The sequence below is a fragment of the Lethenteron reissneri genome, chromosome 18, assembly GCF_015708825.2.
Source record: "Lethenteron reissneri isolate LAM-NWPU_2019-01 chromosome 18, ASM1570882v1, whole genome shotgun sequence".
Lineage (NCBI taxonomy): Eukaryota > Metazoa > Chordata > Hyperoartia > Petromyzontiformes > Petromyzontidae > Lethenteron > Lethenteron reissneri.
Genome location: NC_083796.1, coordinates 5,616,845 through 5,635,723, shown reverse-complemented (window position 1 = coordinate 5,635,723; position 18,879 = coordinate 5,616,845). Strand labels below are relative to the sequence as shown.

Sequence of the window (18,879 nt, the reverse complement as noted above, 5' to 3'; positions counted from 1 at the left end):
ATGTTGGCCCCGCATTGCTAAGAGCAAAAATCTTGTTTGCTATCGAACCATTCTACCCAGAGAAATAAATAGTGCATTCAACAAATAACTATCCATGACCAGAAAAAAATCACATCTGCGTGTTAATTAGTGGAAGACGTATGTGTAACAAATACATTCACTTCAGTTGCGCGTTTCCACTTTCACACTGAATGCAAAAAATCTGCTCAAAGATGTCAAACATCTCTGGCCTGTTTCGCAAAAAATAACAAGGGAGAGAAATTCCAAAAGATTCATGCAAAAATAACCAATCTCCTATGAATCTAAATTAAACTTAAAGTTGAGACTGTGTTGGCAGTCGTGTACAACCACAATTTAAATAATTCACCACCTTCATCAACAGCACTGCATCTCATCGCAAAAAATAAACACTGCGCTGACATCTTGGGCATTGACCCTTCTTCAGAGGAGAGAGCACAGACAAGAATGACTCACTTGCAGCGACTTGTAATGTTAAATGCGACCTCCATCTACATGCCAGTCAATCTGTCCGCTGCTTTCTTTGATTCAGGGCCGTCGTAATGCTTTTGATGAATGTGGTGATTTATTTTACTATGCGTGCAGGTTTTCGCAGTTGTGCTCTGTGGAGCTCTATGATGTGCTTTCGGATTGTGGCGTATTTTGTTTCTGAATGATGCCCGACGTTTCGATCCAATTGGACGCAGTTGGCCAAATACGCTCTCTCAACACGCAGAGACAACGACACGCGGCACGACTCGGACACCCCAGAGAGCGGTGAGCTTTGTTTATCGCCCTTGAAATAACGCTGAAGTTGCAGCGAAGACATGAAACAGCAACGCACTGCCAACTCGGACGCCTTCCTGAAAAAAAAGTAACGGAATACCCAGCAAGTGATGGTCAGAGACGATGGGGGCAAATTCATGGGTGGAAAAACAACGGGGGGTTGTTTTCCACCAATTTCAGCTACCCCCCCCCCCCTCTCTCTCCCTCGACACCAACCCTCCCCCCACAGGGGCGATGGGCACGGTGCCCTGGACATGAGCCGCCAAAGACAGCTGCAAGCGGCTGCTTTGCCCAATCGTCGCCTCCTGTCAATGCTGGGGCCACGCACGTGCAGCGCATAAAGGGGAACTTGTGCGATGGAAACGCGTCGTTAGCGGGGGGCGCCCGGCGCCGCTGTAAACAAGCGTCGGGCTTGGCTCGAGGTGGCTTCACGGGAGGGCTCAGGCGAGCAGGCATTGGCAGGCACAGCTGCACGCGTAACCTCGCCTTCACAGCTCTGTGTGTGCATGTGTTCACAAAGTGCCACGCAGTCTGGGATTGTGTATTTATCGGTGGAGTGAAATGACATTTGTCTTCATAATTTCAACTACTGTTGCCCTGTATGTAAAACACAATATTGTTTATGAACACTTTTAGCTGTTATATTTAAGGTGAAGGAAACCGAAGGGAGATTAATAAAAAAAAATATAAGTTGAAGCACATGTAAGCAAACTATTACGTGCGTGAGTTTTTTTTTAAATCATGATACCCATTACACAGATAATCCTCGCTGCATGACTTTTCTAATTAGAGTCAAGTTCCTTTTTTAAGCCTTGTGGTTAACAATGCCATTGTGTGATAGCGGCAATTCACATTTCTGTGACTCGCGAGGGCTTTCTTTGTGGCCAGGTCGCCAATCCCTGGCTATTACATATAGCTTTGTGGGCCTAAGCTCTCTTGGAGCCTCCCCAGAGTATTCCATTTCATTAACAGGCCGATTCCACTGCGGCCTTTCTGAGTAAATAATGCCACCAGGGAAACACCAACAAAACCCAATAGTGCTGTTTTATAATGCTGCTCAGGAGAGATTGAATTCTATGCTTTTTTCTGCTGTTATTTGTTTGGCATTTGTTTGGCAAGGAATGTGGAATGAGCTGCCAGTGTTAGCCGGTACATTGCTTTGAGAATAAACACTTGTGCATTACGCAGATGGATGCAGCATTATGGAAATGTACGACTGTGTTTGGGTTTGTATTTCGGAGGGCAGGAGGGCGCACCACAAATTTACGTGTGTCCCTCATGAGCACATTTCTGTGGAGGCGGCTTCGTGTTGGACGTCCGTGGACTGCCAGTCTTTGTACGATTAACCCCAACGCTAGCACTTGTTATGCCAATGCATTTCAAGGCTGTACTGAAGCCTGCCAATTTATATGATTAGTGCCTCTGCTCGTGGCTTGATAGTGGCAGCATATAACGTTATAATAATACTTCTATGTACATCTCAGACTCTTATAGATGTTGGTTGTTTCCCCTTTGTGTTTGCTCTATAGTCTGCATTAGAAATACTGTACAGACAATAGCAGCCACAAGTAATGAGCAGTCACAGAAAATATTATAGCTTACTGCCACGATTTAATAAATCAACATTAGGGATACTTAATTTGCCATCTCCCTTTGGACGAGCAATGCTTAATATTGGTTGATCTTTGCTCATATTCCATTCCATGCCCAGTTACATTACAACACAATTGCCATCTCTGTGTATTCGGAGCCACACTAAATTATTACACTGTGAAAAACGAACAACTATTTCATTGCAAAAACAGCAACGGTGGTTAAAGGGAAAATTCTGATGGGGGAGACAGATAATGAACCACCTTGCAGCAGGCTCCGTGCAGTGACACCATTCAACACATAAATAGTTTCTTCTTCGAGACGCTGCAGTATATCATCTGATTAGCACACATAAGCAGCCTGTGACCTCCAACACAGCTGTAGGGCTAAGGCCAAATGAAAAAGGACTGCTGATGCCCCATGACCCGTCACCTTGTCTCGGAAAAGGAGAAATCCTGCTTGGGGAGTCGTTTGTCTTTGCTGGGAGCGACTCCGAGCACGGTACTAGTTTTTCACTACAGCAACAACAGCTTGTCAATTCCACCTAAGATCTCGGGGTGAGATTAATTACAACATTCTAATGTGGAGCGCAGACTCGCCATGCTGACCTTCGGTGATAGGGGACATGTAAAAAAAATATACCTGGCCTTTTGTCACTTAAATCAAATGAATAGCAGAGTGCAGATGCAAGCAGTGAAAGCTCAAAGGTGGCAGCGTAGTGGATGTTGTGAGTGTGTAATTAGGGTGCAAACTGGGAAATATAACGCACTATATTCTTGGTTCTTTCGGTAAAGTCACGTGACTTTACCGAAAGAACCAAGAGTATGCATTCCTGCAGTCACGAAAGTTTTAAGTCAAAATTTAATATAACGCACTGTTAGTGCGTCGAACAGCTGCAGCCCGTTTTAATTAAGAATTATGACAATTACACCACAGCGTAAATCAATCATCTCACATCAGCGTCAAAACTGGGACAATGCAGAAACATTTCACATTTAACATTTAACTATGTTATGGGCGGCTTGACTAAATCTACGATTTGGGTTTAACAATGTCAAACATCCTTTTTAATAGCCCGTTTCTTTGTATTTTTTCAACTATAAGAAACGCTAAATGTTTCATATTCCATTAGTATAAAGTTTTGCTCCGTCTTGAGTTGGGCTTTTACCAGATGTAGATACATTTTTCAAGGTTGTGGGGAGACGCAAACAGCAAAAAATACAGGGGAAAGGAAATACTGCCTATTTTAATGCCCAAAAAACAAAAAAAAAACGAGCACATAAATATTCCAGGAACACAGTGGCAATAATCCTCACTGGGATTCAGGTGGGCAAGTGCAACATGTTAGTACGCGATTGCAATACACAGTGTTCAGTTTCTGTGCCCGCTTCGGGTGAAGGGTAGGTCGACCTTTGCCTACAGCTGCCTGCCAGGTTTTTATTCGAGAAGCCTCAAAAGGAATGGCTGCAGTCTATATGATATATACACACACGTGATGTATGCCAGTCCGATGTCCTTAATTTAACGATGTGACCGTGCATTGCGATTCATTATCTGTTTTGTGAAGGTGGTCTGAGTTATACGAGGCCAGATGAAAAAAAAACATTTATTCACTAGCCGTTGGCAATTTTTATCGGTATGAGATTTGGCCTATGATATCAGCACACTATTATGTAATCTCACGCACGATATTTAGCAAAAAATGCGTTTTTCTGAAATGCATCCTAATTTATCCGAGTTATTTACTAAGTTGAAAACCTGCAGCAATCTGTAAATTGGGTTTTCATTAATAAATAGGAGAAATATCTTGACCTGTTTGGATCCAAATTGCCCTGTTTTTACCCAACATTGAAAAACCTGCACATTTTTTTCGATTAAAATTTCCATTTTCCAAAAATGTAATAATTTCTAACAGCCTCAACTGATTTCATGAACTGTGGTGAATGCACCGATTTTGACAGTATCCTCCCAATTTGCCCAAATTGGTTATGTGTAGCTTGTTTTGGTTCAAAATATTCAACTTCATCCTATATGCCAAAACGCACGTATTTAACAAATATAACAGAACATATACATATTTATCCTGGTCATGTGCACTTTTTACCCATCCAATCAATTTTCAAAATAACTTTAAATCTAATAAACATTTAACATCAGGGGTTAGCTCTCGCATATCTTGTAAATTTATTTTACCGTTTTCACTGGATACATTTGTAGTACTGAAACATAACCAGTAGTGTCACAAAAACAAATTCAAATGATGAATTTTCTATTCCACATATCATCTCTGATTAACTATGTTTTCTTGAGCAGCCTATGTGCATCAGAGAGGTCATATACTACAATTACGTTGTCGGTAGCTCTGATGACATGCAGACAAATGTGATTTGGTTTTCCCCAAAAAAAAGATTCAGTTTGTAATGCATTTACTTGGGTTCAATAAAATATTGTCATCATCTTCATTATCATCAGCCACCATCTATTCACTGCTGGCTAAATGCCTCCCCAAACCTCTGCCAACGCTCTCGGTCCTGCTATGTGATGACCCACCTTGCTACGGCACGCTGGGCTCATCTCGTCCCTCCCTAGCACCTCGGCAAAGTCCTCAAGCCAATTATAAATATAAGAAAGTGAACTGGAAACACGGTATATTTTCACTGGCTCAGGGACCATAGCTACAGCGGTGAGGATGTGTGATGCAGTGGTGAGGATGTGTGATGCAGTGGTGAGGATGTGTGGTGCAGTAGTGAGGATATGTGATGCAGTGGTGAGGATGTGTGATGCAGTGGTGAGGATTGTGATACAGTGGTCAGGATGTGTGACGCAGTGGTGAGGATGTGTGATGCAGTGGTGAGGATGTGTGACCCAGTGGTGAGGATGTGTGACCCAGTGGTGAGGATGTGTGATGCAGTGGTGAGCATGTGTGATGCAGTGGTGAGGATGTGTGATGCAGTGGTGAGCATGTGTGATGCAGTGGTGTGGATGTGTGGTGCAGTGGTGAGGATGTGTGATGCAGTAGTGAGGATGTGTGATGCAGTGGTGAGGATGTGTGACGCAGTGGTGAGGATGTGTGACGCAGTGGTGAGGATGTGTGACGCAGTGGTGAGGATGTGTGATGCAGTGGTGAGGATGTGTGATGCAGTGGTGAGGATGTGTGATGCAGTGGTGAGGATGTGTGGTGCAGTGGTGAGGATGTGTGATGCAGTGGTGAGGATATGTGATGCAGTGGTGAGGATGTGTGATGCAGTGGTGAGGATTGTGATACAGTGGTCAGGATGTGTGACGCAGTGGTGAGGATGTGTGATGCAGTGGTGAGGATGTGTGACCCAGTGGTGAGGATGTGTGACCCAGTGGTGAGGATGTGTGATGCAGTGGTGAGCATGTGTGATGCAGTGGTGAGGATGTGTGGTGCAGTGGTGAGGATGTGTGACCCAGTGGTGAGGATGTGTGATGCAGTGGTGAGGATGTGTGATGCAGTGGTGAGGATGTGTGATGCAGTGGTGAGGATGTGTGGTGCAGTGGTGAGGATGTGTGACCCAGTGGTGAGGATGTGTGACGCAGTGGTGAGGATGTGTGATGCAGTGGTGAGGATGTGTGATGCAGTGGTGAGGATGTGTGGTGCAGTGGTGAGGATGTGTGATGCAGTGGTGAGGATGTGTGACCCAGTGGTGAGGATGTGTGATGCAGTGGTGAGAATGTGTGGTGCAGTGGTGAGGATGTGTGATGCAGTGGTGAGGATGTGTGACCCAGTGGTGAGGTTGTGTGATGCAGTGGTGAGGATGTGTGATGCAGTGGTGAGGATGTGTGGTGCAGTGGTGAGGATGTGTGATGCAGTGGTAAGGATGTGTGACCCAGTGGTGAGGATGTGTGATGCAGTGGTGAGGATGTGTGACCCAGTGGTGAGCATGTGTGGTGCAGTGGTGAGCATGTGTGATGCTGCAAGTGGAACATGCCCGGGTGGGCTATCCCACTGCTCCAGGACTACACGTCTGACACCAAGGATACTTTGGCAAGACAGCGAGTGGGAATTCAAACGTGGTGCATTACAGTTAACGTTCCCACCTGTCCCAGTTTTCCTAGACTCGTCCACTTATTTAGACCCACGGACTATGTGGAGCATAGCGCCTTTGTGAAAGCCTTGCACTATAATGAGCATAACAATGGTGCAAATACCAAATGTTTACCCAAGTCCGGTGTTTCTTGGTCGGGCTGTGTGTTGAGCATTTCCCCCCTCAAGCTTTCACCGCGTGCATCTCCATCCAGGAGGATATGGAAGGGGGGGGGGGTATATATAATTGTAAGTGCTGGATCACCTAAGCGTGTTGGCCGAGTGGCAGGGGCACATCTCGTTGCAGGCGATGCCGTAGAAGCCGTCGTGGCACACGCGGTCCTGGCAGCGCGTGCCGGTGAAACCCGCCTCGCACAGGCACTCGCCGCTCACGTGGTAGCACTTGGCGCCATTCGCGCAGTCGCAGCGCTTGCCGCAGCCCAGCCCGTAGCGGCCGATGGGGCATTCTTCCTGGCACCTGCGTGGTGGTGGGGAGGGGGTGGCAGGGGAGGGAGGGCCGATAGCGACGAGGCACGGGTGCCGCGTGTGTGAAGCGAGCGTTGATCGGGTACGTTCGACGCGGTGAGCGCCTGCTGCCTTGCAGCCACTGCTGTCACCTGCCCTGCTTTTTTCCCCTCCAGGGTTGTTCTCGTCTTGAGTAAGCTGTCCTGGGGAATATGTACGCATTGTATTCTAGGAACATTAACAGTCGATTTTTTGGACAGTTTTTGACAATATACCACTCAAGACCATGCATTTGTGTGTTGTTCTCCCCCTATTGCAAATGAGATACTCCTATTCACAAGGTATGTCCCAGTTTTTTGCAGCTCAGGTGGCAACCCTACTTGCAATCGGAGTGGGAAACCTTTTTAATTTCTGGGGGCCAAATAGGACTGCCAATACCTCTATCGGGCAACTCCACATTAACACACACCACCTCAGTCGTCGCTTCCCTCGCTGCAAGAGGCCCCTGCCGTCTAAAGTTACTAAGCGTGCTAAAATGTTATCTTATAATTATTTTGTAATCGAGGTGTTTGTCTTGCCAGGTGAACATGGCAAGGTTTGCACCCTATGCATTTGTTAGATTGTTTACATCTGACTATAGCGAATAATATATTTATGACGCTGGTTTGTTCTCGAATTCTAAACGTTGTGGGTTTACTCTCCAACACTCCAGTGTGCTGAACTAATAACGAATTGGCACGTTGTTTTACGTGACACGCCTTACTAATTGGCTGTGTCGGGTGGTGACGGGTTTAACGACACATTTATATTACGCGAAAGCCTACGCGTTAAACTGACATTCATCATGGACTAGCAAAACATACAAAAAAAACTGCCAGAATTTAAATATTCCACTCGAACAGGATACATGTGAATAAGATGCTTGCGGTGATGGATAATTCTCGTTTGTAGGCTGTTTAAATTCGGTAGCCCTCATGTGGCCGTGGGCTCTATGAAATTGAGGTGTGTGCCCGGCATGAGAGGACAACAGCAGCTGATTTTACGGATAAATTTTGGAAATGTTAATAACAAAAAACGTCATCGCCATTGCGGTTTACACCACTTTATTTGCTTTAAGTGGAACGCTCATCGATAATTATTTATCAAGTTTGATCTCAGGATGCAAACATTGAACCACGTGTGCAAGCATTCAATTATAATTTAGTATAGATTTATTATTAAGCATCGATGCATGTCAACCCATATGTGTTGCATGCAATATACGTACACCACATGCAATTTGCCAGACAAATACAGCAGGGTTTGCACGTTTGTATTTGTTAAACGGTTTATGTGTCTATATAATGCACGCTAATTTACCATAACTAATAAAACATTAAATGTTTATTCTCCTGTAACACATACAATTTACAAAGGCAGAACAAATAACCTTAACCCAATAAAATATCCAAAACGATTCAAATTTTGAAAACCAATTAACAGACGTATGGGCGGGCTTAGCATTTCATTAGTTTCCATTGTATCGTTAACTTCTCATGTGTCATAACAATTAGGCAGCAACAACGGTGTCCGTTAATCTACATCTATAAGGTGAAATGTGCGCGGTCACGTAACATTTCCAGTGGCGCAGGCATAAAAGCAGCATTACACATCAGGGGATGACTTTCTTATATGTAGTAAATTCACTATATCGTTTCACCAGGGACTTTTACAGTGCTAATGCATACACAGTAATGTCTCAATAGCACACAGAGATGACGAATTTCCTCTGCGACATATCGCCTTTGCTGGAACAATGTGTTCTTGTGCAACTCTGTGTATCAGACAAGGAGGTGTTACTTTACTATGATTCTGCGTCGTCAGCTGGTCCGATGGGATGGCAAAAATAATAATAATAATGAGTCAGTGGTGTTTCTCATCAACAAAAAGACATCGGAAAAGTTATGAAACAAATTTCTGTTGCATCACTAACGTAACTGTATTTGACGGCGAATATACTGCGGAAGTCGCAAGTATCTTGCGTTACATACCCAAAATCTAGAAATAATTTTAAAATGTGCAAAGAAAGCTATAGAAATGAACGAAAATTGTGCAAATAATCTGACAGTCTGGTTCCATTATTGCAGTGCAATTCTCACCAGCGGTATACTGCATAGCTTGGCAAAACAAAAACATGGGAACTCCTCGTCATTGCTACGTGGATTCGGAGGAGGGGGAAACTGCGGGTGGATAACGAATGTGGACGTCACGTGAGGATTCAAGACAAACTAACCACTGCTTACCGCCCTGGGCAAAGCAAATGCGGCATCTGTGGATTCATGCGCATGGGCTTTTCGAAGGCGTTAAGTTTCGTTGAGGAGTTGATATTTGTGCAAATTAATCCCACTATTTCAGCGTTTGCGTGATCGGAGCTGTAATTGTAATTTATGATAAAGATATGCCTCTTTGGCAGAAAAGGTTTTATTTATCTTAGGAGCATTATTAAACACTCGAGGATACTGTTATGCAAATGGAGATTTCATAAATAATGTAAAGTAATCAAAACCTCATATAAAAGCCTCACATAAAATACAATATTCAATAGTTTCCCACAAATTGGAGGCGAACACTCTTAAAGTGCCTTAATAATTAGTGCCAGCTATTTAAATCTAAACTTACAAATATTAATGAAATATTTAAATTATTATAATTACATTTTTGCAAAACATGCTACATTTTCTTTTATTAAACATCCAGCTATAAAGTGTTGGCTTTGTTTATCGTAACTTTTGTTTTACTTATGGTATAAAATATATCACTACAACTTCCATAAAGATTTATATAACGAACAAAAACATTGCATACTCTTTGGTAATTTCGGTAAAGTCACGTAGGTGAAAAAATTAAATGAAAATAAAAAATTAAGAATAAAAAAAATAGAAATATCTAAATATTTTTTTTTTCACCTACGTGACTTTACCGAAAGAACCAAAGAGTATGGATCCTTGCAGTCGCGAAAAGTGAGTGCATAATACAGAGAGAAAATGCAATGGAAAAGCATTGCATTTATCAAGCTAGATTATTCCTGCTTCTCTAATTCTGTATTTGTATGCATCATCATTATCATCAGCCATGATCAATCCACTTTTTGACGAAGTCCCCCCCACCCCAAAACCATAATGCTCCTTCATGATCCTATGATGTAATCATCCACCTTGCACAAACATTTTCCACTTGCACTAAAATCAAATGCAGTAGCTCCCTGGCAAAATGTTCGAGTGGGACAATCCAGATGTCTGCCAGCTGCCGCGGCCAGATCAAGTCGCTCCAGAAGGCACAGCATTCTACCCAATGTGCATTTCATTGCATTGAAAATAAACAAGTTCAAGTCGAGCTGGTGCGATCTTCCAGGGGAGATGATTGTATTGGGGCACAGGCAGAGAATTGGTCAAGCGTGGCACTTTGAGGTTTGCTTCTTGTAAACCTAGGGTTTACTTCTTAAACAGGCTGATTTATTGTTTATTTTGGCAGAGAGTTGATAGGCAACATTTGTGTGTTCATCTCAAGGTTAGTGAGTCATCCAGTGGGTGGATTCAGATGGAACCTATTGAATATCTCAACGGCTGCCAGTGAATGATGGAAGCAGGCAGTGGTGTTACTGCGCCGGCCATGGTTTGAGATTTGGTGACCACAGTCCAGTCCACACTCTGGGCTGTTCTTAATTGCCAATTAGTGTAAGAGATAGCTGCCTGATTTTCTTGCTTATCTGTCCTTATGAAACAAAAAAAACTGGAATTAACATACTACTGTGTTAACTCTATTGTCGTGGGAGTTTTACTGGCCCTACCCAAGACTGCCTATCATACTCTTATGCAACCTAATAGCTCGTACAATAAAAAGTTAATCATACAAATGGGTGAGAACGACAGTTAAACATTTCAGTTAGGGATTGCTTAATATTGGACCATACACCAGGGCTTAACATTTTTGCAGGTTCCTATAGGAACGTCTCGTACACATAAATTTCAGTCCTCTGGACACAATGCTCATACAGCAGAGACGATATAACATTTCCTGCCGCCACAAACCATTGTACACGTAATCGTAAAATGTCTACACTTCTTTAAATTATGCGTTGTGAGTGTACAACTGTTTGGATATTGCATTGGCAGGCACAATGTGTTTGTGACATTGTGTTCAAAACATGCAAGCATTATGGAATCCTAATTGTGTCCGCATTGGTGTCCTGTGGACCATTTAGGATGTGGCATGTTACAAGATGTTGTAGTTCAGAACAAGTTCGTCCGACAGCATTGCTCAATGGTGACCAAGACAGGAACGGGGACTTGCGTATAAAGAAGTTGGGATGACATGCAAACAGCATTGTTGTCCCAGGTGGCCATAGCAGCTGTAGATGTGTGCTCGGTGGATGGGGTTTTTCCTGAACGTGACATTACTCTTGGGAACATATGAAATTTAAAAGTTGAATTTCCTATGGGATATACCCTAAGGGTCACACTGTAGGGTAATGCCTACACGTATTGCATTTTACAGAAAATATATAATATTATCTTAGACTCAAGCAATGCTCATTCTTTTAGAAGACGTCACGCAATACAAATGCGCCGTTATTTTTGGGCCGAACAATTTTTGAATCGCTGAAAAAGTGCACGAAATCTGGCGTAAAGACTTGTGGTGCTGTGAACTCTTGGTTTTCCTATATCAGATTTCGTACATAATATCTCATTGGTTGATGTGTGATTTTATTTTAAATTGGGAGAAATAAAAAGCAACTGGGATTTCAGGAAATGACATTCTTCATGCCTTATGCATGCAAAAACTTTTAAGAATATAAAAATTTGCTTCAAACTAAAGAACACTTTTTTGAATTGGTATATTTCTTTATTTACGTTTTCACTTTTTAAAAAATGTAAGTCATCAAATTGCAGTTTTCACTTGCAGCGACTGACTGACACAAAGTGAACCAGATGTCCTTCGCACAACACCAAAAAACCAATTTGTTGCGTATTCTCCATCTTTCGACTTTCAGGAAAGATGGGGCCACATTTCCATTTGTGTAGGCTCATTAGTTTTTGATGCCCTCAATTTTCTATGCTGAAAGAGATCAATTTTTAATCAGTTTTTGTTTCTGCAGAAAGCTACCAGTACTTTTTCATTACAGTTCAACATCATGCGAGCAATTGTCAATGAATACGTCAACGCAAGTCTTGCGATAACAAGCTGATCTTTTTTCATGTAGACGTACATTCTAAAATTATATTCCTGTACATCGAATGCCATGTGAATTCCACTTGCGATTGCTCATAACATAATTGACTCAGGCTTGCTATTATATCATGTATTATGCACTCATTTTAAACTCATTTATTTGGAATTAGGCTCCTATTCTTTTGAATCCTTTACAAGCTGACCTTTACATCGAAAGTAATTAAAGTGAATAACCGCTGTGGCAGGGTGAAGTGAGGATTTTTCACAGGTCAGGGAATTTGTATCCTATGAGGACAACAACCTAACAATCACTTGTGTTAATAGAGGCTGGGGTACAAATGTGTTCAAAGTTAGTTAACAGGCAGGTGGCATGTGGTGTGGTAAAGTGTGGGCACTATAACCTCTCCAAGACATCTGGGCAGCGTGGAAGAGTAGACCAACATACCTTCTAGAGGGGCTCTAGAGCGATGTGTCGCGGAGGCCCTTCTGCCAGCAGTGGTGTGAGTGATAAATTGTATGGCCGCACCTTTACCTTTATACAAATGTATTTTGACTGTAGGGGGCAGGGGGGGGTACATGCCTACAATCCAGCGATTTGGAGGCAGTGCTGGGGAATCGTTCTGAGATGATATTCATGAGACACTCAGCTACTGGTCAGCAAGGTGCACAGAGTAAATACTATATTTGTAAAGTGTACATACGTGAAACAATAGTGCATCGTCCACACTTGTGCATTTCCCTTACAATCAGTGGTTAAGGCTTCATCGGGTTTCTTATTTGGATAATATGAAATGCTAGAACATTAAGTGATATATTGTAAGTGGTAAAATATTTTAAACGTAATGCAACTTCATTTCTTTTTCGCAAAACGTCACATATAGTTGAGTATATTGTGATTCCTTTTTGTCTTGGTTACTATTTCGACCCTGTGTCATTTTGGCTCTTTTGATCGCATATTCTGCATTGCTTTGCGTCCCAGGTCTCCCTCAAACGAGATGCCTTTAATCTCGACGGGCTATCAGCTGGAATATAAAGATTCTGATTTGATTTGACGTAAACAGCACAGCAATCGAGAAGGCTGCCGACCAATCTGTGTGGAGCTTAAATAATACTCTGAGTTTTCTTCAGTCATTCCAAACTCTCCCCAATGTGTAAAAAAAGACTCGAAAAAAATAACAAAACTACTAAAAGAATACTCAAAAAGGTACCTGCCAAACATTGAAATGCAAGGTTCTGCTCAAAATGAGATATTCACGGTTGAATAGAAAACAGCAACTTCCACAACGACATTTATACATTATGCAATGCTTGAGTCACTAAAATAACCGATACCATTTTTTTTATTGTAAGATGCTCCAGACAGTAAAAATGTGTGCCCGGTGTCATTAAAGTTATACAAATCAAACTCACATGCACCTATCAGATTACAATAAGATGCATCTCAAACTTTTTCTTAAAATATAGGGGGGAAAAGTGTGTCTTATAATACGAAGAATACGGTGTTTGTATTGCACAATGATCACGAATTAAATATGTTAGTCAATTCTGTCCTTCTAAATATCTTGTGAGGTCAACCAAGTTTCGAGAGCTGACAAGTTAGGTGGAGTGGGCTTCAGTACACAAGGTGATCACATGACACCTCCATAACAATGATCACAACAAACATCATCATCATCATCATCCATAATAATCAATCCACTATTGGACGATAGCCTACCAAAGCACCAACTGATTCCGGTTGACGTCATCTTGCACGGAATTGAGTGGTGACCAAGAGCTTACAAGAAACGCAAGTGCGCTATACTCAACGTGATGACCACATTATACCGACACAAGATGTCCACAACAAACATCATTCTTTTTTTTTCTCTCCAAGTAGAAAAGGCACGTGTTTTCCTGCTCATAATGGGATAACAGACGTACAAAAGTCACAAGCCATGGTGTCCAGCAACAGAGCAGCCCCAATAGTTACATCAGAGCAGCAGCAGCAGCAGCCTCACTAGAATGATATGAATGAAACATGCTGTTCTCACCTGTCTCCGGTGAATCCTGCTGCGCAGTTGCATTGTCCAGAAATGTGGTCGCACTGCCCTCCATTGTGGCACTGGCACTCTTGAGAGCAATTTATACCGTATTTGCTGGGTGGACAGGGCTGACCACACACAAACCCCTGCACCAGAGAGATAGAACAAGAAAAATAGAAAGCGCATTTTTTTTATTGCAGTGTTCATCTTTAAGCAATGTCGTCCATAGGACAAAACAAGAACGTTTATTCACCAGGTTTAAACTAAGCTTCCATGCATGACAGCTGACACCGTTTCCTGTCACATAAATTAGCGACCAAGGCAGACAGGTTTTTTTCTTGCATTTATCTATACCATAAATCTGCATATTGTTGTCAATAAATTCAAAGTGTGAAAGCTTTAATATTAAACATGTGACTGATAACACAGGCTGTGGCATCGAAGAAACATTTCATGAAATAAAAAGGGGCTTTAAAATAATTTGTGCTGCTGATTCATTGCATGTTTGTACCTGCCTTAACAACGGTGAACACAATACAAATTTAAGACTTTCCATTTTTCAACACAGAACTATGAATTTTCAGTTTCGAATTAAAACAAATCATATACATTACCTTGACATTTCTGCACAAAAATACCCTTAATTATAAAAAGTTCCACATTCTTCCGGATTTTTTTTTCCAAGGGATGAACTTTATAACAAGACCACCATGGCATCCCTGTGTTTTTGTCATGTATTATTACATCCATAATTCATACAACATTTGCTGTATGTCTTTTATATTAATATTTAATGTGGTGTTTATTACAAGTTTTTGCATTTTCCAGGGCCCGGAGATATGAGCAGCTCATGCAGCTGAAACTAAATTTTTATAGAATGTTGGGGCTTACTTACTTGTTGGATTGTTTTGAAGGCTCCTTGGAGTTTCCCCAAGTATCTAACACATTCAATAAAAACTAAAATACCACCCCAAGCTCACACTGCACGCGCACCCAGCCTCTGACCTCAACTTCAACCTACATCTCGCTCCCTCCATCCTCGTTGGCCTCATCCACTCATCTAACCGCCATGGAGAGTGTGTGCGCCTGTGTGTGGAGCGTCGGGGGGCGATAGTGCAACGGTTCGCGTGATGCACCACGAACCCGGCGACCCGAGTTTGATTCCCGCTCATGGCCAACATGAGCGATGACCATCTGAATCGGTCTCCCCTAGGCCGACTCAGCCTTCAATGAGTACCTGCAGCGTGTAAATAGCAGCACTGGGGAGACAAAGGCAGCCTGGCATTGCGCCGGCCACAAACCCACCCTCTCATGTGCCGTGCCGGCCTGAGTGGGTGTTCACGGACACTACTTGCTCCGACAGTCTGTTCAAGGCTATAGGGGGGGGTTATCTTTGGCTATTGTGTGTGTGTGTGCGTGTGCATATATACCATCCAGCCCGCTGGGCAGGAGCACTCTCCCGTTACGTGGTGACACACGCCTCCGTTCTGACACGGACATCGCAGCTCGCACTGGGCTCCGTGGCTCCCGGGAGGACAAACCTCCTCACAGCTGTCTCGGCACGCAAGCGCACAAGTGGACACGCGCACACGCACGCGCGCGCGCACCCCACGGGAACGACAAAATACGGTCAAACAATCACACCGATTTGTACAGAAAACGCGTAAGAAGCCTGCTGCCATCGTCGTCAGCAGCAGAAACAGCAGCCATGCTAAATTTCGATTTAAAGCTTTCGTGACTGCAGGGATTCATCTTCTTGGTTCTTTCGGTAAAGTCACGTAGAAGGGAAGTAATACAATAATAAAACATAATAAAATAATTCCCACGACGTTTCGGCCACAACGCAAGCAGCCGTCCTCAGGTGAAGACGAGGTCTGTCGGGGAGACAGCGTCTGTCGGGGAGACAGCTGTCTCCCCTGAGAACGGGTGCTTGCATTGTGGCCGAAACGTCATGAGAATTATTTTATTGCGTTTTATTTTTATTATTTTATTACTTCCCTTCTACGTGACTTTACCGAAAGAACCAAGAAGAAGCAGCCATGCTCTAACCACTGCTGGGCTGATGCCTCCGTCTGTTATGGTCTCGCAATGTACCAAGCTGCGAGCACGTGCACACGAGATGATTCAATCGCTCCGTGCCCTCGGTAGACATTCTCTCGGGTGTGGTTTGTCTCGACAACATTTCTAAACGACACGAAGACGACGTTTGATAATTTCACATGTGTGTATATGGGAGTGTCGTATGCTTGCTGCCCAGTCAAATTATTCAAAGCTATAATAATCCTTCATCATATTTTACAACAGCAACAATGCTCTATTGTACGCACTATACTAAAGTACAATATAGTGGGGTTTCAAATAATGATATAAATGTAAACCCCTTTGTCAATCCACTGCTAAATGAAGTGCTGTATATCAAATAAGTTGAGAAAAGGGATGACAATAAACAGATATCATATGCCTTCAAAGGTACAATAAATATATTCGTCTTCTCCTGCCTTGGCTCTTGAGTTACAGGAACACAACTGTCTCCTACGCCACAATTTTCTGTCCGTTGCTGCATCTTTAAATAGAGATAACTTACTCTCAATCCAAAATTAAATCACGGGAATGTTATACTTGGAAGAAGATTAATTTTATTCCAAACTATTAATATACCCAACGATAAAAACGAAACCTACACGAACGTAGCGTGTGCTTACTCATCTGCTGGTGTTGAAGCTCATGTGTGTTATTGAAAGTTAAACTATACAGTTTTGTCGAGGGTCATTCATTCTAAAGTTCTGGCTAGAATCTCACTAAAATTCAATAACATCTCTGGCCTGCCTGAATTCCCAATATGCAGTTCATTCTGATCAAATTGGGCTTCTTTTTCTTTAATAGGGACTGAGGAACCCTATAACAAAATAGAAAGAACAATGCATCTCAGAAAACATACCTAGATGCTCGTACCACACTTTAAATAAATGAATAATAATAATAAAACGAAAATAGTATTTTTTTATATGAGTATTTACTCAGGAAAGCCTCACCGAGTTCTGAAACTCTTTTTGCAGGAAGACAGGCAGACTAAAATCAATCAGCATCATTAGTTCGTGCAAGCAAAACTCTTGACCAGTTTAGACATTCTGAGTCTCATCCATCAGAGAGGCTTACTAAACTGGATCAGAGTCCAGAATTGTATTTTCCACAGAGTAAAGCCCGCTGAGCTAAGATGCTCTTTGTCAAAGGCGGCTTGGCCCAGCCGACATCAACAAATGCTGCTGGGTTTTACCAGATGTGATTAGCGAGGGCACTCCATCTGGAAATCCGAAAGGCTCATAACTTAAACATTATTTATCACGGAGACAGAATGATCGTCTGTTTATATATGTTATCAACCATGATTCTCCACATCTACGCATAATGAGCAGTGCCGGATGCGATGTGTCTACCAACAAGGACGAGGACATGCTTCCTGCTGCTTGACCACTCGGGCGTTCATCTTTCTTGGCCGGCTGAAACCCTCACGCATATCGGCGATCCTCCCACAAATTCATCATCTTCAGCGCTGCATTGCATTAAAAAAATTTCCGATGCTCCATACCCGATGGATTTTTTTGTTTTATTTATAAGGTTTTGATAAGAGTCTGCATCTGTGTAAAGGAAATTACTACTGGAGTTCTGAATAGCGGCGGCGGTGGCGGTGGTGGTGGTGTCGGCGCAGTCACTCACAATGCACCGGTGAAGCCGGGCGGGCAGTGGCACTCGCCCGTCACGTGGTCACACGTGGCACCGTTCTGGCACTGACACCGCAGCTGGCAGCCCAAGCCGTAGGTGGTGGTGGGGCACGACTCCTCGCAGCGCCAGCCCTGGAAGCCGGCGGCGCACACGCAGGCGCCGGTGATGGGGTTGCAGCGCGCCCCATTGCGGCACTGGCAGCGGTTGCTGCAGTGGGGACCCCAGTGCTCGATGTCGCAGCCTGGAGTACACGCGGGGGGGGGGGGGGGGGGGGAAACACGACGCCAATTAGTGCGAGGCACGAAGTCCGCGTCGCGTACCGACACTCCGAGCCCCCTTCGCCATTGTTGCGCTGCATGGCGAGCGCGTCTTCCAAAAATATCCACACTCCTTGGTTGTTTCGGTAAAGTCACGTAGAAGGGAAATAATAAAATAAACATAATACAATACAATTCTCACGATGTTTCGGCCACAACGCAAGCAGCCGTCCTCAGGTGAAAACCAGGTCTGTCAGAAAGACAGTGTCTGAAGTCTTTCCGACAGCCCTGTTCTTCACCTGAGGACGGCTGCTTGCGTTGTGGTCGAAACGTGGTGAGAATTGTATTTTATTATGTTTTATTTTCATTATTTTATTATTTCCCTTCTATGTGACTTTACCGAAAGAACCAAGAAGATGAATCCCTGCAGTCACGAAAGCTTTAAATCGAAAAATATCCACACTATTTTTTTTTTCACTGAACAAACGATTCAGGTACACACAGAGGGCACACGTGGGTGTTGACACCAGTATTCGACACAATGCGAAGTACAATTATTATTACCAACGTCTAAAATGTTTTACCTGTCAATGCCATGAATTTCAATAAACTCTACATCCCTGGTGTCGACTTCCTTCATATCCACACTTTTTAACGACGTCCAAATTTGTGACTTCATGGAATGCACGAGGTGCTAAATAGTCGCAAATCTTTCCCGAGAAATTTAAAATAAGGTCAATGCCGACGGATCATTGTAGCTCGTCGTACGTGTATATTTTTA

General features: G+C 43.2%; 1 protein-coding gene across 3 annotated transcripts in view; it reads right to left on the bottom strand.

Annotated features, from left to right (window-relative positions):
* MEGF10 (multiple EGF like domains 10) overlaps positions 1–18,879 on the bottom strand; it is a 151,552-nt gene that overhangs the window by 40,167 nt on the left and 92,506 nt on the right. For all 3 annotated transcript variants that reach the window (XM_061553543.1, XM_061553546.1, XM_061553545.1), the window contains exons 6-9: positions 17,836–18,082; positions 15,552–15,672; positions 14,131–14,267; positions 6,690–6,902 (exon numbers count right to left, since the gene is read on the bottom strand). In XM_061553543.1, the coding sequence (XP_061409527.1) occupies positions 6,690–6,902; positions 14,131–14,267; positions 15,552–15,672; positions 17,836–18,082 (718 nt within the window). The remainder of the gene's footprint in view (positions 1–6,689; positions 6,903–14,130; positions 14,268–15,551; positions 15,673–17,835; positions 18,083–18,879) is intronic.